At 37.1% G+C, this 23,470-nt stretch overlaps 1 protein-coding gene across 4 annotated transcripts in view; it reads left to right on the top strand.

Annotated features, from left to right (window-relative positions):
* ABCC9 (ATP binding cassette subfamily C member 9) overlaps positions 1 to 23,470 on the top strand; it is a 148,438-nt gene that overhangs the window by 79,734 nt on the left and 45,234 nt on the right. For all 4 annotated transcript variants that reach the window (XM_004270927.3, XM_049694242.1, XM_049694240.1 and 1 more), the window contains 6 exons: positions 7,257 to 7,394; positions 7,523 to 7,648; positions 11,838 to 11,934; positions 21,741 to 21,970; positions 22,800 to 22,948; positions 23,163 to 23,232. In XM_004270927.3, coding sequence (XP_004270975.1) covers positions 7,257 to 7,394; positions 7,523 to 7,648; positions 11,838 to 11,934; positions 21,741 to 21,970; positions 22,800 to 22,948; positions 23,163 to 23,232 — 810 coding nt within the window. The remainder of the gene's footprint in view (positions 1 to 7,256; positions 7,395 to 7,522; positions 7,649 to 11,837; positions 11,935 to 21,740; positions 21,971 to 22,799; positions 22,949 to 23,162; positions 23,233 to 23,470) is intronic.

The following is a 23,470-nucleotide window of genomic DNA, read 5'->3' as shown; positions in this document are numbered from 1 at the left end:
ATCTAAAATCGAATATCTTCAAATTTTGTGGAGTTTTCCACTAAATTTGGATCCATTACTGGGGATGGGAGTAGAATTTGGACATAGTGGTGGAAGTGCACTTCAGGTTAATGTCCCTAAGAATACCTGTCCCCCAAATGTTCCAGAAAACACCACCATAAAAGCTATACCAGTATCTAGCAGTAACCTACGTAATTATAAATCCTTTTCATAATGGGTGGACCCGCAACTAGAAATGACCTCTTGAACTTTGGGCTGAAGTAATGATTGAACCACCTGAGGACCAAGTGACTTGGAAATCTGAAAGAGACAGAGGTTCTCTGAATGTAATATTCTACTCCATTTCATTCCACTGCCTTCAATTTAGTGACCCTTACTTCAGTTGTAGAATCATGAGATTCAAAGAAGTCATAGTGCTACCACTGTGGATTCCCGGCCATTCATTATAGAATTGCTTTTCGTATCATCTCTATCAGCTTCTCGATGACTCTCTCTGAAGACAGATTGCTTATCTTTGAGGCAGCCTTTCCTTGTTGGTCCGTGTATGGGTTGCTATAACAAATCGCCATAATTGGTGGTTTACACAATACAAATTTATTATCCTATAGTTCTGTAGGTTGGATATCCGACATGGGTCTCACACAGCTGAGATCAGAGTGTCTGCAGGGCTGTGTTCCCTTCTGGAGGCTACCGGGTAGAAAAGGCTTCCTTGCCTTTTCCAGCTTCTAGAAGTTGCCCACATTCCTTGGCTCCCAGCTGCCTTCCTTCATCTTCAAAGCCAGCATCTCTGACCATTTTTACTTCTCACTTCTCCCTCTCTTCACATCTGGGGAAGTTCTCAGCTTTCAAGGATTCCTGTAAGTAGCTTAGACCCATCAGGATAATCTTCCCATCTCAAGGTCTTTAATCTAAATCATATAGACATACCTTGGAGATATTGCAGGTTTGGTTCCAGATCATCGTAATAAAGCGAGCATCGCAGTAAAGTGCGAGTCACGTGATTTTTTGGGTTTCCCAGTGCATACAAAAGTTATGTTTACTATATACTGTAATCTCTTAAGCGTGCAATAGCATTATGTCTAAAAAAACAATGTACATACCTTAATTAAAAAATACATCATTGATAAAACATGCTACCCATCATCTGAGCCTTCAGTAAGTGATAATCTTCTTGCAATAGTCACATCAAAGATCCTTGATCATAGATCAGTGTAATACAATAATAATGAAAAAGTTTGCAAGTACCGTGAGAATTACCAAAATGTGACACAAAGACACGAGGTGAGCAAATGCTGTTGGAGAAATAGCGCCGATAGACTTGCTAGACGCAGGGTTGCCACAACTCTTCAATTTGTAAAAATACACAACTCTGTAAAGCACAATAAAGTGAAGTGCAGTCAAACGAGGTATGCGTGTATCTGCAAAGTCCTGTCTGCTATTAAGGTAACATAGTCACAAGTTCTGGGAATTAGAACATGGACATCTTTGGGGACCATTATTCTGCCTGCTGCGGATAGCTTTCATTATTGGAAAGTTATTATGTGATTGAAATCTGCTTCTGTGTATTTTCCATTAATTGATTCCCATTCTGCTTCTGCAGCAGCAAATATATTTCTTTTATATAGCCATAGTTCAATATTTTAATATTATTGTCATTACTTGCCTTAATTTACTTTTTTCTAGGCTAAGCAAGCTTAATATTTTTAATTCTTTGACAATAATATAATTTTTATAACTTTTTTTTACCTTTTCTTAATTCTGGATGTAATAGTGTTTGTCAGGGTCCCTCTGAAAAAGCGTGTTCTAGATGCACTCTGATCAACTCAGATAATCTTAAAACTAATAGATCTTATGATCTAAATATTATAGTTTCTTAATTGTAGCCTAAAATTGAATAACGTTTTAGCAGCAACAGAATACTGTTGATGTGTTTTAACAGTTTCCCCCAAATGAAAATATCCTACACTTCCATTGACAAAGCACTTTGAATTGCAGTATTACCTCATTTGATTCTTATGACTGTGCTGCTAGGGTAGATGGTATCCTCATGTGAAGTGAGGAAACTTATACATAGAAGGGTCAAGTGCCTTACTCAAGGACTAATGACTAATGAGTGATACAGTCTGGGCTAGAACTCCATGTCTTTTGAGTACTGTTTTTCTGATCAGCTAAGATTCTCTGGTATTTTTTAAAAAGTATTACTCTCAAGTTACTACCTGTGTTGTCTTTTTCTTTCCTTTCCCTCTCTCGCTCCCTCCCTCTCTCCTTCCTTCCATCCTTCTTCCTTTCCATCCATCAATGTTTAGTGAATGTCATCGATGCCATCTTATGTGCTGGGTAAAGGAAACAAAGTTTTCTCCTTTGTTATTCCTATCTTTAAGGATCTTACTTGTACAAATAATTAGTTAAGGTTTTACATTTTGCTCTGATCTCTAGTTAACCTTTATCAAATTAGCCTTTACACTGTATCAAAGCCATGTGAAACATCTTGATTATATATCAAACATATTAGTTATTTTTAAAGCTTTGTAGCATCTATAAATGTTCTGTATCAGTGAATATATTTTTAAGAGGTTATTTCCAAAAATGTGTCCATAAAGAGTATACTACTAAAACATTCATTGAATACAGGAAAGACTATATTAGTGAGAACTGTATATATGTATATAAAAATAAATAATATATTACTGAAAATGAAGAATTGACCATTCACTGATTTGGCCATTTGTCAAATTGTCTTGCACTCTTTAAAGAAAGTATCTCCCCAGAATGTTAATACACAAACTGAATCATGAGAAATGATCAGCAATCCATCAAATCTAGATTATTATTAGGTTATATAAAAGGTTACATTTTACTGCAACACCAAGATGCCACATAATGAAGCCATGATGACACATAATGAAGCCATATACATGATAGCAATCATTATTAAGGGCTTTTTATGACCTAGTCATGATTCTAAATACTTTATGTACATGAACTCACTTCATCCTCACAATAACCCTATTAGGTTTGACATTGTTATTATTAATGTTACCTTTATTTATGCAATGATAATGTTGAGGCTTTGGGGGATAATTTACCCAAGGTCACACAGATAGTATAGTGAAGCAAGGATACAAACCCAGGTGATCTAATTCCATAGCCTGTGTCCTTAACCACTGCACTCTTCCTCGTTAAGAGATTCCTGGAAGTCACTAAATTCTCACTGTGGTGCTTTAAAGGGTTTAGCACAGTTAATCACCACAGCTTTATTTATAAGAAAATAATAATAAAATAACGCTTTAAAAATATTTTACAGAGACTTTTACAACATTATTTGATCTTTGCAGCAAACCTATGTGCTCTCTGACAGGTCTTTTTATTATCCCCATTTTACAGATGAAGTGACTGAGTTTGAAAAATTGCCCAGTGTCAGAGATCTACTCTGTTAACTACTTTCAAATATGCAATACAGTATTATTAACTATAGTCGTAGTGCTGTACATTCTATCCCGAGGACATGTTTATCTTACAACTGGAAGTTTGTACCTTTTGAACACTTTCACCCATTTTCCCCAACCCCGCACCCCCACCTCTGGCAAACACCAATTTGTTTTCTGAATTTATGAGTTCACTTTTTTTTTTTGAATTCCATGTATAAGTGAGAGCATATAGTATCTGTTTTTCTCTGTTTGACTTATTTTACTTGGCATAATGCCATCACAAATGGCAGAATTTCCTACCTTTATATGGATCTATAACATTTCACATTGTCTTTACCCATTCATCCACTGATGGACATTTAGGTTGTTTCCATATCTTGGCTATTGTACATAATGCTATAATGAACATGGAAGTTCTTAATGAAAATTGAGATAATGATTTCATTTCCTTTAAATAAATACCCAGAAGTGGAATTGCTGGATCATATGGTAGTTCTATTTTTAAAAATTTGAGGAACCTCCATACTTTTTTTCCATGGTGGCTGCACCAATTTACATTTCCAACAGTGCACAAGAGTTCCCTTTTCTCCACATTCTCACCAACATTGGTTATTTCTTGTCTTTTTGATAATAGCCTATCTAACAGATGAGAGGTGATATCTCATAGTTTGATTTGTATTTCCCAGATAATTAATGATATTGAGCATCTTTTCATGTACTTGTTGGCCATTTGTATGTCTTCTTTGGAAAAATATCTATTCAGATCCTCTGACCATTTTTAAATTGGATTGTTGGGGTCTTTTTGCTATTGAGTTGTATGAGTTCTGTATATATTTTGGATATTAACCACTTATCATATATATGATTTGCAAATATTTTATCCCATTTCATAAGTTGCCTTTTCATTTCGTTGATGGTTTCCTTTACTGTACAAAAACTTTTTAGTTTGATGTAGTCTCACTTGTTTATTTTTGCATTTGTTCCTTTTATTTTTGGTATCAGAATCTTAAAAAAGCATTGCCAAGACCAATGTCAGGGAGCTTATCCACTATGTTTTCTCCTAGGAGTTTTATGGTTTCAGGTCTTATGTTCATGTCTTTGATTCATTTTGAGCTGATTTTTATGTGTGATGTAAGGTAGTAGTCCAGGTTCATTTTTCTTACATGTGGCTGTCCAGTTTTCCCAGCACCATTTATCAAAGAGACTATCCTTCCCCCATTGTATATTCTTGACCCCTTTGTTGTAAATTAATTGACCATATGTGCATGAGTTTATCTCTGGGCTCTCTGTGCTGTTCCATTGATCTATGTGTCTGTTTTTATGCCAATAAGATAATGTTTTGTTTATGATAGCTTTATAATACAGTTTGAAATCACGAAGTATGATACCTCCAGCTTTGTTATTCTTTCTCAAGATTGCTTTGGATATTAGGAGTCTTTTGTGGTTCTATACAAAGTTTGGAATTGTTTGATTCATTTCTGTGAAAAATGTCATTGGAATTTTGATAGGGATTGCATTGAACCTCTAGATCATTTTCGGTAGTATGGACAGTTTAACAATATTAATTTTTCCAATCCATGAGCACAAGATATCTTTCCATTTATTTGTGTTTTCTTCAGTTTCTTTCATCAGTGTCTTAGAGTTTTCAGTGCACAGGTCTTTTACCTCCTTGGTTAAACTTATTCCTTAGACATTTTATTCTTTTTGATGCAATTACAAATGGGGTTGTTTTCCTAATTTCTCTTTCTGATAGTTTGTTATTAGTGTATAGAAATGCAACTGATTTTTCTATATTGATTTTGTATCCTGCAACTTTATTGACCTCGTTCATTAGTGCTGTTAGTTTTTTGGTGAAATCTTTAGGGTCTTCTATAGAAAAATGTCATCTGCAAATAGAGATAGTTTTACTTCTTCCTTTCCCATTTGGATGTCTTTTATTTCTTTTTCTTGACTAATTGCTCTGGCTAGGACTTCCAGTACTATATTGAATAAAAGTAGTGAGAGTTGGCATTGTTCTTGATCTTAGAGGGACAGTTTTCAGCATTTTACCATTAAGTATGATGTTAGCTGTGGGCTTGTCATATATGACCTTTATTATGTTGAGGTATGTTCCCTCAATACCTACTTCATTCAGAATTTTTATCATGATTGAATGTTGAACTTTGTCAAATGCTTTTTCTGCATCTATTGAGTTTATCATATGATTTTTATCCTTCATTTTATTATTGTGGTGTATCACATTGATTTGCAAATGTTGAACCATCCTTGCATCCCTGGAATAAATCCAACTTGATCATGGTGTTTGAATATTTTACTGACTGTTGAATTCAGTTTGTTAATATTTTGTTGAGAATTTTTGTATCTATGTTCATCAGAGACATTGATCTGTAATTTTCTTTTCTTGTGGTGTCTTTATGCTAGCTTTGTAAAATGAGTTTGGAAGTGTTCTTTCCTCTTCTGTTTTTTGGAAAAGTTTGAGAAGGATTGGTATTAATTCTTCTTTAAATGTTTGGTTGAATTCACCACTGAAGCCATCTGTTCCTGGACTTTGTTGGGCAGTGTTTTTTGATTACTGATTCAATTCCCTTACCAGTAATTGGTCTGTTCAGATTTTCTAATTCTTCAAGATTCAGTTTCTGTAGGTGTTTGTTTCTAGGAATTTATCCATGTTATTTAGGTGTCCAGTCTGTAGGTATATCATTTTTCATAGTAGTCTTATGATCCCTTGTATTTGTGTGGTATGAATTGTAACGTTGCCTTTTTCATTTATAATTTTATTTGAATCCTCTCATTTTTTCTTGGTGAACCTAGCTAAAGGTTTATCCATTTTGTTTATCTTTGCAAAAAATCAGCTCCTAGTTTCATTGATCTTTTCTGTTGTCTTGTTAGTCTGGATTTTATATATTTCCACTCTGATCTCTGTTATTTCCTTCCTTCTACTAACTTTGGGCTTAGCTTGTTCTTTTTTTCTAGTTTTTTGAGGTGTAAAGTTAAGTTGTTTATTTGAGGTCTTTCTTTTTTCTTAATATAGGCATTTATTGCTATAAAATTCTTTTAGAACTGCTTTTGCTGCATCCCGTAAGTTTTGATATGTTGTGTTTCATTTTCATTCGTCTCAAGATAGTTTTTGATTTCCTCTTTTGATTTCCTCTTTGGCCCATTAGTTGTTCAGGAGCATGTTGTTTCATCTCCACATATTTGTGAATTTTTCAGGGGTGGAGTTTATGGCGAGAGTGTGTCTCAGACTTTCCTACTTATTTTGATGTTTTTTCTCAGTTGCTTAATGTGTCAGAATCACTCAACTAGTTTCTGGATTTCTTTCAGAGGGAATAGCTCCATGTGTAGCTGTATATTCGGTGTGTCCATGGTAGGAGAGAAATTCAGGAGCCTCCTATGTTGCCATCTTGGTCTAGAGTCTACACCTATTTTTATTATTTAAACTTTATTGATAAAGTTTATTAATAAACTCCAGTTATCATTTCATTCAATTGATAAACTCCAATTATTTCATTCTTTGTTTTGGTGTTTTGTTATAGGTTGTCGAGTAATGTTGGTTTTTGAACTTGGATATTCTATACATAAGAATTCAAACTACTTCAAATACTGTTATTTACTTTTTAAATTAGTTTTTAAGTGAAAGAGAAAATAAAAACTTCATTTTTAATTTAGTACCTTTTTTGTAATTTAAAGTTATTCAGAGTCTGTTTATTATAAATAGGATTTGTGAGATAATTTGTCTTTAGTTATTTGTATTTCTGCTTTCTGGAGGATTTAGTTACAAAGAGAATATAAAAATTTTTCATCATCTCTCCATTTTACTTGTTGTAGGATGATCCATTTTCTGCCTTGGACATTCACTTGAGTGATCACTTAATGCAGGAAGGGATTTTGAAATTTCTCCAAGATGACAAGAGGACACTTGTTCTTGTGACTCACAAATTACAATATCTAACACATGCTGACTGGGTAAGAGTTTAAAAGAAGTTTCATTAATTTTTATATTACAGTTATATAAATGCTTTCTGAGATAAAGATAATTCTCTTGGCCAATTAAGGATTTTTGTCACAATTCGTCTAATATGTGCTTTCCTTAGATCATAGCCATGAAAGATGGAAGTGTTCTAAGAGAAGGAACTTTGAAGGACATTCAAACCAAAGATGTTGAGCTTTATGAACACTGGAAAACACTTATGAATCGGCAAGATCAAGAACTAGAAAAGGTAATTGCTCAGAGTTCAGAAAAGTTCAGAGTTGAGTTCAGAAGAGTCAGAAATGTAGTGCATAATTACTAAAAAAACTTTTAGAGAAATATTACCATTTAATGTTTGATGATATAATAGTCCTCACCTGAAATCTGAAATAATTGTATATTTATATATCATTAATTGATAGACTACTTTGAAACTAAAAAATTCTAGTGATATCTTTCGGATGACGTGTTGTCAGCCTTTTAGAGGAATTTTATTTGAATTGGAGGCATATTACAATCATATGTGTGTTTAAAACTTAAACTACTTGCTCAAGCATGCTATTTCCTCCTTTTATCTTATATTTCCTTATGTATGTCTTATTTTCCTCACCTGTAATATGAGAGTATTTTCATTCACCATTTACAAATGGAGGGTTGTGGGCAAAATAAAATCTGAGATGGTTTTGAAAGAAGGAAGGGCTATGAGCTGTGGGTATAGTGGTAAAGCATGTCTGGGATAGAGTTGGGGGGTGAAGGAAGGTAATCAGAAGGAAATAACAATAAAGCTTTATATTTGGATAGTTTTTAAAGTCCACAAAGCCTTTTTACATGATCTCTGTTAATTCTCACAAAATAAGCAAAAAATATCAGAAATTAGTAAAGAAACTATGATCTCACTCTTACAAATGAGAAAACTGAGGCTCAGAGAGGCTAAGTAATTTGCCTAAAGTTGTACAGTACATATAATAAGTGGTACCAGTTGAATTTGAACCCAGGTCTCTACCCAATGTAATTCCAGTATAATGTAAGTATAACATTGAATGAAATGATAACAGAGTTGGAAACCAGATTGAGTATGATAAAAGAAGAACTCATGGTTGAGAGGTGAATTATAAATTGAATTAGTAAATTTTCAAAATGTTTTCTCTTGAGTTGGGACTAGGAAGTGTCTAGAATTCAGTAGTCCTGGCTAGGAATGAGCATTATAAAATGCAAATGCTTATATCAGCAACTTTCTGAAAAAATCAAGAAATTAAAATGTATTATTTCATAAAGGAAAAAATGATCTATGTTTCAATAGCAAAAGGAAGATAAAAAGTCAGACAAACCATGGGATTGCTCTGTCTTCTGCAGCTTTGCCAAAGATCTCAAAAGTAAACTACAAACTTCTCAAAATATGGAAGAAAAGATATATGTAAAAGTCTTTAAGTAGACTAGGAAAAATCACAGAACCTTCGAAATGAGGATATTCATCAAAATATGACAATGTACAATTGGCAAGAGCCCCACTTAAGAATTATGTGGTGGAGTGCTTGATTGTAAACTTACTGGGATGGTTCCAAATGACATTTTTTCAGTGGTCTAGATGCCAGGGACAAAAGAAAATGATGTAAGCTTAAGGAGTGGACCATTTATGGTTTACTTTGGAAAGAAGATCTGGAAAAACACACACAGAGAGAGAGAGAGAGAGAGAGAGAGGAGACGCTCTTGGCTTGATTTTATAGTAATACTGATTATTGAGCAAGCCAGGAAGAAAGTCCATTACATTGTGTTTAGAAATGAAGTGATCACTCAAGATAGCCTAACTCTGTAATTAAAGACACATCACAGGGTTATAAATCAGCTGAGGGAGATATGGAGCAAGTTAAGGTGTGGAAAGGGCAAATCCATTTGCGGGGTTAACCAGTGGCCAGTAGAAGCCAGCATGAACCATGCACCTGCCCAGAATCCTCACCTGGGGCTGGAGGGAGGTTACTGCCACCCAGAGAAGGGCAGGCTCCTGAAATTCCTCTGAAGCCAGGGAGAGTCACACTGTGAGGAATAAGACCACAACACCTTGGGGAAGTTTTCATAGAAAGAGCTTCTGAATATGTTCTGTGGCAGGATGGGGTGTTTGCCTAGGACACTGGTTCTCAACCAGGGTCACTTTTGTCTTCTTGGGGACATTTGGCAACATCTAGAGACATGTTTAGTTGTCACAGTTGTGGAGCAGGTGCTACTGGAATCTAGTGGGTAGAGGACAGGGATGCTGTTAAACGTTCTACAGTGCACAGGGCAGCCCCCATGACAAGGAATTTTCTGACCCAAAATGTCAGTAGGTTGAGAAAGGCTGGCTTAGAGCCAGAGCAGATCAAGCAAGTGGACAAGGGAGTGAAACTAAAGAACTCACAAAGCATCCCATCTCAGGGCTTTAGACAGATCTGTCAGTTAAGTGTTAAGGGATAAGGGGAAAAAAATATGTTAAAAGGATAGAAATGGCAGCTATGAAAAGGAGAAGTTTATAACACTTTTAGCTGATTTAAACGTTATTAAAAAGTCTATCTTGGCTGGCATCACCCATTGTCTTCATAATGTTATTAAGCAAAATAAAGTAGCATCTTTGGATATTTCTTCCCCCAGCCTCCAACCCTCACCTTGACCTGACCCTTCACAGGCATCCAGTAAATATTTATTGGATGAATGAAACTAAATTTGTATTTACTTAATCCAGATATCAACACAATTTAAAATATTTAACCTCAAATGAGCTTAATATGAGCATTTACTCATAAGAAAAATGACTAAAGATTAAAGTCCCCAAGATGTTAAATCTTTTGTTCACACAGATTGGCGAGTTGAACAAGAACCAGATCTTCTGTTTTTCCATGAACAGGTTTATTTCATTTCGTTACACTATACACAAAGGATTAGGTCCTTTTTAATTTGGGGTTTTATTTACTCTCATGTACAAGCATTGGTTTTCATATCGTTAGGCACAATTAAAAGCTAATGTAAATGTGATGAATTGGGAGATTGGGATTGACATATGTACACTAATATGTATAAAATAGATAACTAATAAGAACCTGATGTATAATAAAATAAAATTCAAAAAGAAAGCTAATGTAAAATTGTCTCTGAAAAAATACTATTCAAGAGACACTTTCGCTTTTACTTTTTTTTTAATTCGAGAACTTGGAAGCGACAGAGCCTTCTAGAATAGCAAATCTCCTAAATCACACATGTTATATGAGGCCAAACAAACAAAAACAAAACAGGACCACTATCTAGAGACTGATCACCAAAGAATTATTGGTTTATCAGTGTCACAACTGTGATTTTTTTTTTATGTCAGCATGTACAGGAAGCTCTCAAATTACCATAGATTCGAAAAGTCTGTGGCTCAGTTATTTGGAACTCAGAATGCATTTCCCCACAGAAACAGGGAGATGGTTAGTTTCCCAGACTGTCCTGCAGAAGCTGATTTAACCCACAGTGTAACTGAACTGATGCTACTAGTCCAGTTACGAAGCCAAGGGGGCGGAGTGTTGGAAGCAGAGAACTGGAGAAAACAAAATGCTTTTCCCTTTCTCAGCACAAGACAAGTCAGGAGCAACGCTTAAAAATTTGCAAAGTTTGTTTTTGCCATTTTTCTCTTCTTTCTGCTTATCTTCCCTTCCCAGGGCTTTCTCCTAAACTGCTAGGCAGCTGAATACCCTCCTTTCCCATTTGCTTAAAAATTACCCATCTTCTGGGCTTCCCTGGTGGCGCAGTGGTTGAGAGTCCGCCTGCTGATGCAGGGGACACGGGTTCGTGCCCCGGTCTGGGAAGATCCCACAATGCCGCGGAGCGGCTGGGCCCGTGAGCCATGGCCGCTGAGCCTGCGCTTCCGGAGCCTGTGCTCCACAATGGGAGAGGCCCACGTACCGCAAAATTACCCACCTTCCTTCAATTTCTATTGAAGTTCCTTTCTCTTGTGCCGTTCCCTTAGTGAGATGCTCAGTCGGAAATTCATCTCGATTTAATAATTCATAATATTAGTGAATGACTGATAGTGATTTAACCAATCCAGAAACACATGCATTTTTCAAGGAAGATATTTGTTAACATAGATGACTTTAGTTAGAAAAATTACAGGAGTACGTGAAAGTGACATAAAAGAGCAATGGTGGATCCAGGCTTTAAGGCTAGGGGAGGTGTCCCCCTGCCCCTGGGGTCAGCTCCATCACCTTTTTACTACTTTTCCTGGCTTCTTACTGCCCTACACCTCTGAGCTCTGAGACATTTTTCACAAACCTCAGGCATTACTCCTATGACAGGAGTTGCCCATACATCTGTAGCGTGAACAGAGCCCAAGACCCAGAAAGGTAACTAAGGATTGGTTCTTGGTACGTGTGGGTCACTGTAGAACTTAACTGTGTCTGTGAGTTCCTTGAATGATAGCACAGTGTTTCCTGTAGGATATGGAAGCTGACCAAACAACTTTAGAGAGGAAAACACTCCGAAGAGCCATGTATTCAAGAGAGGCAAAAGCCCAACTGGAGGATGAAGATGAAGGTAGACCTTTTTTTATGTCTGACACATTCAAACGGGTAATAGGATGTGAGGGTCGTTCTTTAGCAAATGATGTGTGAATATGTCAGTGAGGAATGACTAGCCACTTTACAGCAGGTGGAAAGGCCAAATCAAATACCTAAAACTGAAATGGAAAGAGTAGGAGTGAAGGAAAAGTGTATGCAATCAACCAACAAGCATCTTGAGGGACTTCCCACAGTGTGTCTTAGTATTTTTGTGTTGTGCGTGAGAGAGAGCTGACAGGACAACAGGTCTAGACCACTGTTCAGATAAATTGGAAAGGTGTAGTATAATAAAATGTCCTTTGGAAATAAACAATAAATGGGGAATATGGAGAAAATACTGCTTTGAAAGACTTATACTTGAGTCAGTAAGTTCTTATGGGGTTTTCACGATAACACAGCAGTGAAAACTAAGAGGATGAGAAAGCTGTTTGTTATGTTTCAGTTTTCTGGATCTAGTAAGGTATAGCAGGGAGAAAAGGTTTATGGGAAATTTGAGGAATAAGCTGAAATAGTTACACGACTTTGACATTTGTTGCCGAGAAGTTTGCAAGATAAACCCCACTTAGGTCCATAGAGTAAATGCACTATACTTCATTTTTCCTACATGGTTTTTGCTGAAGACCACATTTCTACAAGCCAATTAAGAAAGAGAAAATTATAATTTCAAACTGAAGGACACCAAAATATGTTATCTTTACTCATCATATGGTAATTATTGTGTTTCAATAAATACTCATTAAGTAAATAAATAAATGAATGAATAAATGAATTTTGTACTCCAGTTTCTTAGATTTAAGAATTTTTTTTAACATCTTTATTGGAGTATAATTGCTTTACAATGTTGTGTTAGTTTCTGCTGTATAACAAAGTGAATCAGCTATATGTGTACATATATCCCCATATCCCCTCCCTCTTGCATCTCCCTCCCACCCTCCCTATCCATCTAGGTGGTCACAAAGCACTGAGCTGATCTCCCCATACGTTGCAGCTGCTTCCGACTAGCTATCTATTTTATATTTGGTAGTGTGTATATTTCAGTGATACTCTGCCGATTCATCCCAGCTTACCATTCCCCCTCCCCGTGTCCTCAAGCCCATTCTCTACGTCTGCCTAAAGAATGGTTCATCAGAACCATTTTTTCTTTCTTTTTTTTAGATTCCATATATATGCGTTAGCATATGGTATTTCTTTTTCTCTTTCTGACTTAATTTACTCTGTATGACAGACTCTAGGTCCATCCACCTCACTACAAATAACTCAATTTCATTTCCTTTTATGGCTGAGTAATATTCCATTGTATATTTGTGCCACATCTTCTTAATCTATTCATCTATTGATGGACACTTAGGTTGGTTCCATGTCCTGGCTATTGTAAATAGTGCTGCAATGAGTATTGTGGTACATGACTCTTTTTGAATTATGGTTTTCTCAGGGTATATGCCCAGTAGTGGGATTACTGGGTCATATGGTAGTTCTGTTTTTAGTTTTCTAAGCCCCTCCATACTGGTCTCCATAGTGGTTGTATCAATTTACATTCCCACCAACAGTGCAAGAGGGTTCCCTTTTCTCCACACCCTCTCCAGCATTTATTGTTTGTAGATTTTCTAATGATGGCCATTCTGACTGGTGTGAAGTGATACCTCATTGTAGTTTTGATTTGAATTTCTCTAATGATTAGTTATGTTGAGCATCCTTTCATGCGTTTGTTGGCAGTCTGTATATCTTCTTTGGAGAAATGTCTATTTAGGTCTTCTGCCCATTTTTGGATTGGGTTGTTTGTTTTTTTTGATATTGAGCTGCGTGAGCTGCTTGTATATTTTGGAGATTAATCCTTTGTCAGTTGCTTCATTTACAAATACTTTCTCCCATTCTGAGGGTTGTCTTTTCATCTTGTTTATGGTTTCCTTTGCTGTGAAAAAGGTTTTAAGTTTCCTTAGGTCCCATTTGTTTATTTTTGATTTTATTTCCATTTCTCTAGGAGGTGGGTCAAAAAGGATCTTGCTGTTTTATGTCAAAGAGTGTTCTGCCTATGTTTTCCTCTAAGAGTTTTATAGTGTCTGGCCTTACATTTAGGTCTTTAATCCATTTTGAGTTTATTTTTGTGTATGGTGTTAGGGAGTGTTCTAATTTTATTCTTTTACATGTAGCTGTCCAGTTTTCCCAGCACAACTTATTGAAGAGGCTGTCTTTTCTCCATTGTATATTCTTGACTCCTTTATCAAAGATAAGGTGACCATATGTGTGTGGGTTTATCTCTGGGCATTCTATCCTATTCCATTGATCTATATTTCTGTTTTTGTGGCAGTACCATACTGACTTGATTACTGTAGCTTTGAAGTGTAGTCTGAAGTCCAGGAGCATGATTCCTCCAGCTCCATTTTTCTTTCTCAAGATTGCTTTGGCTGCTCGGGGTCTTTTGTGTTTCCCTACAAATTGTGAAATTTTTTGTTCTAGTTCTCTGAAAAATTACATTGGTAGTTTGATAGGGATTGCATTGAATCTGTAGATTGCTTTAGGAAGTATAGTCATTTTCACAATGTTCATTCTTCCAATCGAAGAACATGGTATGTCTCTCTATCTGTTTGTATCATCTTTGATTTCTTTCATCAGTGTCATTGTTTTCTGCATACAGGTCTTTTGTCTCCCTAGGTAGTTTATTCCTAGGTATTTTATTCTTTCTGTTGCAGTCATAAATGGGAGTGTTTCCTTAATTTCTCTTTCAGATTTTTCATCATTAGTGTATAGAAATGCAAGAGATTTCTGTGCATTAATTTTGTATCCTGCCACTTTACCAAATTCATTGACTAGCTCTAGTAGTTTTATGGTAGCATCTTTAGGATTCTGTATGTATAGTATCATGTCATCTGCAAACAATGACAATTTTTCTTCTTTTCCAATTTGGATTCCTTTTATTTCTTTTTCTTCTCTGATTGCTGTAGCTAAAACTTCCAACACTATGTTGAATAATAGTGGTGAGAGTGGACAACCTTGTCTTGTTCCTGACCTTAGTGTAAATGGTTTCAGTTTTTCACCATTGAGGACGATGTTGGCTGTGGGTTTGTCATATATGGCGTTTATTATGTTGACGTAAGTTTCCTCGATGCATACTTTCTGGAGAGTTTTTACCATAGTTGGGTGTTGAATTTTGTCGAAAGCTTTTTCTGCATCTATTGAGATTATCATATGGTTTTTATCCTTCAGTTTGTTAATATGGTGTATCACATTGATTGATTTGCATATATTGAAGAATCCTTGCTTTACTGGGATAAACCACACTTGATCATGATGTATGATCCTTTTAATGTGCTGTTAGATTCTGTTTGCTAGCATTTCGTTGAGGATTTTTGCATCTATGTTCACCAGTGATATTGGTCTGTAGTCTTCTTTATTTTGACATCTTTTTCTGGTTTTGGTATCAGGGTGATGGTGACCAGGTAGAAAGAGTTTGGGAGTGTTCCTCCTTCTGCTATATTTTAGGAGAGTTTGAGAAGGATAGGTGTTAGCTCTTCTCTAAATGTTTGATAGAATTTGCCTGTGAAGCCATCTGGTCCTGGGCTTTTGTTTGTTGGAAGATTTTTAATCATAGTTTCAATTTCAGTGCTTGTGATTTGTCTGTTTATATTTTCTATTTCTTCCTGGTTCAGTCTCAGAAGATTGTGCTTTTCTAAGAATTTGTCCATTTCTTCCAGGTTGTCCATTTTATTGGCATATAGTTGCTTGTAATAATCTCTCATGATTATTTGTATTTCTGCAGTGTCAGTTGTTACTTCTCCTTTTTCATTTCTAATTCTGTTGAGTCTTCTCCCTTTTTTTCTTGATGAGTCTGGCTAGTGGTTTATCAAATTTGTTCATCTTCTCAAAGAACCTGCTTTTAGTTTTATTGATCTTTGCTATTGTTTCCTTCATTTCTTTTTCCTTTATTTCTGCTCTGATCTTTATGATTTCTTTCCTTCTGCTAACTTTGAGGATTTTTTGTTCTTCTTTCTCTGATTGCTTTAGGTGTAAGTTTAGGTAGTTTATTTGAGATTTTTCTTGTTTCTTGAGGTAGGATGGTATTGCTATAAACTTCCCTTTTAGAACTGCTTTTGCTGCAACCCAAATGTTTGGGGTCATAGTGTTTTCATTGTCATTTTTCTAGGTATTTTTTGACTTCCTCTTTGACTTCTTCAGTGATCTCTTTGTTATTTAGTAGTGTATTGATTAGCCTCCATTTGTTTGTATTTTTTACAGTTTTTTTCCTGTAATTGATATCTAGTCTCATAGCACTGTGGTCAGAAAAGATACTTGATACAATTTCAATTTTCTTAAGTTTACCAAGGCTTGATTTGTGACCCAAGGTATGATCTATCCTGGATAATGTTCCATGAGCACTTGAGAAGAAAGTGTATTCTTTTGTTTTTGGATGGAATATCCTATAAATATGTTATGTCCATCTTTTTAATATCATTTAAAGCTTGTGTTTCCTTATTTACTTTCATTTTGGATGATCTGTCCATTGGTGAAAGTGGGGTGTTAAAGTCCCCTACTATCATTGTGTTACTTTCGATTTCCCCTTTTATGGCTGTTAGCGTTTGCCTTATGTATTGAGGTGCTCCTATCTTGGGTGCATAAATATTTATAATTGTTATATCTTCTTCTTGGATTGATCCCTTGATCATTATGTAGTGTCCTTCCTTGTCTCTTGTAATAGTCTTTATTTTAAAGTCTATTTTGTCTGATAAGAGAATTGCTACTCCAGCCTTCTTTTGATTTCCATTTGCAGGGAATATCTTTTTCCATCCCCTCACTTTCAGTCTGTTGTGTCCCTAGGTCTGAAGTGGGTCTCTTGTAGGCAGCATATATATGGGTCTTGTTTTTGTATCCATTCAGCCAGTCTGTGTCTTCTGGTTGGAGCATTTAATCCATTTACATTTAAGGTAGTTATCGATATGTATGTTCCTATTCCCATTTTCTTAATTGTTTTGTGTTTGTTATTGTAGGTCTTTTCCTTCTCTCATGTTTCCTGCCTAGAGAAGTTCCTTTAGCATTTTTTGTAAAGCTAGTTTGATGGTGCTGAATTCTCTTAGCCTTTGCTTGTCTGTAAAGCTTTTGATTTCTCCATCAAATCTGAATGAGATCCTTACTGGGTAGAGTAATCTTGGTTGTAGGTTTTTCCCTTTCATCACTTTAATATGTCCTGCCACTCCCTTCTGGCTTTCAGAGTTTCTGCTGAATGATCAGCTGTTAACCTTATGGGGATTCCCTTGTATGTTATTTGTTGTTTTTCCCTTGCTGCTTTTTATATTTTTTCTTTGTGTTTAATTTTTGGTAGTTTGATTAATAGTTGTTGGCATGTTTCTCCTTAGATTTATCCTGTATGGGACTCTCTGCACTTCCTGGACTTGACTATTTCCTTTCCCATGTTAGGGAAGTTTTCAACTATAATCTCTTCAAATATTTTCTCAGACCCTTTCTTTTTCTCTTCTTCTTCTGGAACCCCTATAATTCGAATGTTGGTGCGTTTAATGTTGTCCCAGAGGTCTCTGAGACTGTCCTCAGTTCTTTTCATCCTTTTTTCTTTATTCTGCTCTGCAGTAGTTATTTCCACTATCTTCCAGGTCACTTATCAGTTATTCTGCTATTGATTCCTTCTAGAGAATTTCTAATTTCATTTATTGTGTTGTTCATCATTGTTTGTTTGCTCTTTAGTTCTTCTAGGTCCTTGTTAAATATTTCTTGTATTTTCTTCATTCTTTTTCCAAGATTTTGGGTCATCTTTACTGTCATTACTCTGAATTTTTTGCGGGGTAGACTACCTATTTCCTCTTCATTTGTTTGGTCTGGTGGATTTTTACCTTGTTCCTTCATCTGCTGCATATTTCTCTGTCTTCCCATTTTGCTTAACTTACTGTGTTTAGGGTTAACACAGGCTGCAGGTTTGTAGTTCCTGTTGTTTTTGGTGTCTGCCCCCAGTGAGTAATGTTGGTTCAGTGGTTTGTGTAGGCTTCCTGGTGGAGGGGACTGGTGCCTGTGTTCTGGTGGGTGGGTCTGGATCTTGTCTTTCTGGTGGGCAGGGCTATGTCCAGTGGTGTGTTTTGGGGTGTCTGTCTACTTAGTATGATTTTAGCGAGCTTCTCTACTAATGGGTGGGGTTGTGTTCCTGTCTTGCTAGTTGTTTGGCATGGGATGTCCAGCACTGGAGCTTGCTGGCCATTGGGTGGAGCTGGGTCTCAGCATTGAGACAGAGACCTCTTAGAGAGCTCTCGCTGATTGATATTACGTGGGGCCTAGAGGTCTCTGGTAGTCCAGTGTTCTGATTTCGGCTCTCTTACCTCAGAGACTCAGGCCTGACATCAGGCCAGATCACAAAGACCCTGTCAACCACACAGCTCAGAAGAAAAGGGAGAAAAAAAGAAAGAAAAATAATAATATAAAACAATTAAAATTTAAAAAAAATTATTAAAATAAAAAAGTAATTTAAAAAAAGAAGAGAGCAACCAAACCAATAAACAAATCCACCAATGATAATAAGCGCTAAAAACTATACTAAGATAAGCATTAAGATCAGTAACTAGTCAGTTGCAGACAGCAAACCCCAAGTCTACAGTTGCTCCAACGTCCACCACCTCAATTTTGGGATGATTTGTTGTCTGTTCAGGTATTCCACAGATGCAGGTACATCAAGTTGATTGTGGAGATTTAATCCGCTGCTCCTGAGGCTGCTGGGAGAGATTTCCCTTTCTCTTCTTTGTTTGCACAGCTCCCAGGGTTCAGCTTTGGTTTTGGCCCCACCTCTGCATGTAGGTCACCCTCAGGCATCTGTTCCCCACCCAGACAGGACAGGGTTAAGCCGGTGGCTGATTAGGGAGCTCTGGCTCACTCAGGCCGGAGGGAGGGAAGGGTACAGTAGTTATAATTGGAATGCGGGGCCGAGCCAGCAGAGGCAGAGGCCAGCGTGACTTTGTATGCACAGGCTTCCGGTGGGAGGGGCGTGTGGATAGTGACCTGTGCTTGCACACAGTATTCTTGGTGGCTGCAGCAGCAGCGTTAGCATTTCATGCCCATCTCTGGGGTCCGAGCTGATAGCCGTGGCTCACGCCTGTCTCTGGAGCTCATTTAGGCGGTGCTCTGAATCCCCTCTCCTTGTGCACCCCGAAACAATGGTCTCTTGACTCTTAGGCAGGTCCAGGCTTTTTCTAGGACTTCCTCCTGGCTAGCTGTAGTGCACTAGCCCCCTTCACGCTCTGTTCATGCAGCCAACCCCAATCCTCTCCCTGAGATCCGACCTCCAAAGCCGGAGCCTCAGCTCCCAGCCCCCACCCGCCCTGGTGGGTGAGCAGACAAGCCTCTCAGGCTGGTGAGTGCTGGTTGGCACCAATCCTCTGTGGGGGAATCTCTCCACTTGCCCTCTGCACCCCTGTTGCTGCGCTCTCCTCCGTGACTCCAAAGCTTCTACTCCCCACACCCTGTCTCCGCCAGTGAAAGGGTTCCTAGTATTTGGAAACCTTTCCTCCTTCTCAGTTCCCTCCCAGAGGTGCAGGTCCCGTCCCTATTCTTTTGTGTCTGTTTTTTCTTTTTTCTTTTGCCCTACCCAGGTACGTGGGGATTTTCTTGCCTTTTGGGAGGTCTGAGGTCTTCTGCCAGCGTTCAGTGGGTGTTCTGTAGGAGTTGTTCCACATGTAGATGTATTTCTGATGTATTTGTGAGGAGGAAGGTGATCTCCATGTCTTACTCCTCTGCCACCTTGAAGGTCTCCCCTAAGAAAGTCTTAGAAGAATGTTTGGGGACTTCTCTGGCAGTCAGGTGGTTAGGACTCAGTGCTTTCACTGCCATGGCCCTGGAATTCAGTCCCTGGGCAGGGAGCTAAGATCCAGCAAGCCACATGCCATGGCCACAAAAGCAAAAGCAAAAACAAACAAACAAACAAAAAGAATGTCTGGTGCTGTAAACAGACAGCCTCTAGAACTGCATTTACTCTCTCCAGTATTTCAGTAGTGAATATAGCATTTGAGAGGCTGACCCTGCCCTGGGCTTGCTGTGTTAATCCATTTTGTCAAGTATAAAATAAGATAATAATACTTTTCTTACAGAGTAGAAGGAAATAATTTATATCAAAGAGTGCAATATGGTGCATATTACCTAGTAGATTGCTCCTCCTGGTGCTGTCCGTATGTCTGTTCAAGCCACCAGGAAGGGAAAAAACAAAGTAGTTGCCCATATTTTTTTCTACTGCTAACCATTGGCCAGTTCATCATCTGGACAGATTAGGTTCTGGGGAAGTGAAGAAATGCTGTTTTAACTGGGCAGCTATAGGCAAGCTGAAATTTCAATTAATATGGAAACAGAGAATGGATATTGAGGAAACACAGTCTGCAAGTATCCACCCCTTTGATCATGCAAATTTCGAATCCTGTTCTCACACATTGGACCCACCCTTACCAAAGGGTAGATTATCTGAGACCTGTTCATTTTTTGTATCCAGCTTAAATATTAGGATCCTTGGTGATGCTCAGTCTTCCCATCATATCCACACTTAGATCTCTGTTGTCTGATAACCTGTAAACCAAATTATCTATCTTTCCTACCCACAACCTGCTCACTATACAGTAGTGGAGTGCATACAGAAAGACTGTAATGAAAACTGCCTTTGAGAAAAGAAAGAATGGGAAATCCACAACAGTCACTAGACCATACGAATGATTAAATTTTGCTGCTCAGGAAATACCAAAATTCCCTGTCGTTGTAATGGAGTATGTTCTTAAGATAACCATCTAGAAGTTTCCAGGTGGCTTAAGGAGCTGAGAGGACATCCCTGCACATTGTCCTCTGTCCCCTGGCTTTGCCTTCTGGAAGGTTTCTTTTTGCCCATGCTCCTCCATGACCCCATTTAAAACTAGCCATAGAGATAATGGATTATTCCCTCTTGAGCTATGCACAAATTTCAGAGACTGTCTCCTCCTGGTGCAGTTTTACAAATTCAGAAATGCAGAGTTCAAAAAATTATAAATATTTGCAGGCCTGTCATGTAGTGTTTTGGGCAACACCATTCCTTCAATAACTTAGTGAACTTCTAGTCTATATTTCTAGTTAGTTTGATATGTAATAAATCAGCAAATGAACTCATCCAGACATAGATTTTATGTTTATCTTTTCAGTCACTCATTCTTTCATTTATTTATTCATTTTCACGTATCTTTTAACTTATTTTTTATTGAGGTGACATTGGTTTATAACATTATGTAAGTTTCATGTGTACAACATTATATTTCTACTTCTATAGACCCTACAGCATGCTTACCACCAAAACAGTTGACCCCTTTACCCATTCCATCCCCCTCCCCTGCCCCTTTCTCTTCTGGTGACCACTACTCTGTTCTCTGTATCCATGTGTGTTTTTGTGTGGTTTGAGTTGTTCATTTATTTTGGGTTTTTTGGTTCCTTTTAACATTATACATATGAGTGAAATTGTACAGTATTTGTTTTTATCTGTCTGACTTGTTCACTTAGCATAATACCCTCGTCAAGATCCACCCATGTTGTCACATACGGCAACATTTCATCTTTTTCATGGCTGAGAATTATTGCATTGTATATATACACCACATCTTCTTTATCCATTCATCTGTTGATGGGCACTCATCTATTTTTTAAATGAAGTTTTTCCCTGCTAAAAGCACTTTAAATTTCTAAGACTAATATTTGTATTTCTATGAATTTGATGGAGGTTTGTGTGTAGAGGGTGGATAATACAAATTCTATCTTCCCATTGCCTGTCAGAAGATTTAAAAAGTGTTTTGTATGCAGAGGAAGAGGAGGAGGAAGATGAGGATGATAACATGTCCACTGTAATGAGGCTGAGGACTAAAATGCCATGGAAGACCTGTTGGCGGTACCTCACCTCTGGAGGATTCTTCTTGCTCTTCCTGATGATTTTCTCTAAGCTTTTGAAGCATTCCGTCATTGTAGCTATAGACTACTGGCTGGCCACGTGGACCTCAGAGTACAGTATAAACAATACTGGAAAAGCTGATCAGGTACAGTGAAATGTTGAGATGAACAGTGATACCCTTTTATCTAGTTAGATACGAATACTCTATACATCACAGGAATTTTGTGGTGTTTTTTTGTTTTGTTTTTAACTTATTTCATTGAAGTATAGTTGATTTACAATGTGTTCATTTCTGCTGTACAGCAAAGTGATTCCATTGTATATATATATGTATCTTCTTTTTCATTTTCTTTCCATTATGGTTTATCACAGGATAATAAATATAGTTCCCTGTGCTATACAGTAGGACCTTGTTGTTTATCTATTCTCTGTATAATAGTTTGCATCTGCTAATCCCCAAATCCCAATCCATACCTACCCCACCCTCCTCCCCCTTGGCAACCACAGGTCTGTTGTCCATGTCTGTCACAGGACTTTTGTAATGATTCAATAAGTTAATTAGAGCAGGACCTGAAATATATCATAAGAAGCATTTAAAGATAATGCTTGGATTTGGATTCAAGGGAGTTATACACATGATATATGTGTTTATGTGTAATATACACACTGGGCTTCTGTTGTTGTTCTGATGGTATTTGATTTTAACCAGTGAATTAGCTGGTCATTCTGAGATTAGGGATAGCGAGAATGAGCTTTGTGATGTAAAACGTCAGAATATTTCAAACCAGAAAACAGACTCTAAGGCTTCATCTGCCCTTAGGCAAACCTTAAAGGAAGGTGAAGGAGTCTCCAAGAACTACACTCCTTCCACTGTCTAAATTGATGCAAGATAATGAAGTTGATATTGCCAGACTTTGATGTTGGGTGTCAGTTGATAATTTCTTATGTGCTTTCTTGTGTTGGCTGCTTTTTAGACCTACTATGTGGCTGGATTTAGCATACTTTGTGGAGCAGGTATTTTCCTCTGCCTTGTTACATCTCTCACTGTGGAATGGATGGGTGTCACAGCTGCCAAAAATCTTCACCACAATCTCCTCAATAAGATCATTCTTGGACCAATAAGGTAAAAAAAGTAGTTATTTACTTTACTCCCACACAGAAAATCATAAAAACATGCATTTTTAAATTGAAGTGAAATGTGAAATTTTAAAGAATTTATTCAGTCTTTCAAAAGATCAATAGGGATCTTCTCACGTTTATGACCCCAAAATGACTGTTAGCAGTGTTTAGGTTCCAGATAATTTAGTATTATACATTCCAATCTGTTCATTCCCTAGATTCTTTGATACCACACCACTGGGACTGATTCTCAATCGCTTTTCAGCTGATACAAATATCATTGATCAGGTGAGTGCCCGAGTTACTTCCAAGTTCAAAACTAAATTTCTCAGTGTAAGCTAAATAGCATTTTAAGATAAATCATGATTCCTGTTAACAATAGAGGATTTCTAAAACTTAAATGAAAGCATTCATATCAATATTACATATATGCATAAATGATTTCTGGAATAAAATCTTAAAGGAAAACCTTAATTCAAAAAAATTTATGCATGTGGAAGAGGACGCTTAGAGAATCAGCATGAAA

Source organism: Orcinus orca, chromosome 11, assembly GCF_937001465.1.
Source record: "Orcinus orca chromosome 11, mOrcOrc1.1, whole genome shotgun sequence".
Taxonomy (NCBI): domain Eukaryota; kingdom Metazoa; phylum Chordata; class Mammalia; order Artiodactyla; family Delphinidae; genus Orcinus; species Orcinus orca.
The sequence above is the reverse complement of the archived record's forward strand: the minus strand, read 5'-3'. Positions and strand labels throughout refer to the sequence as shown.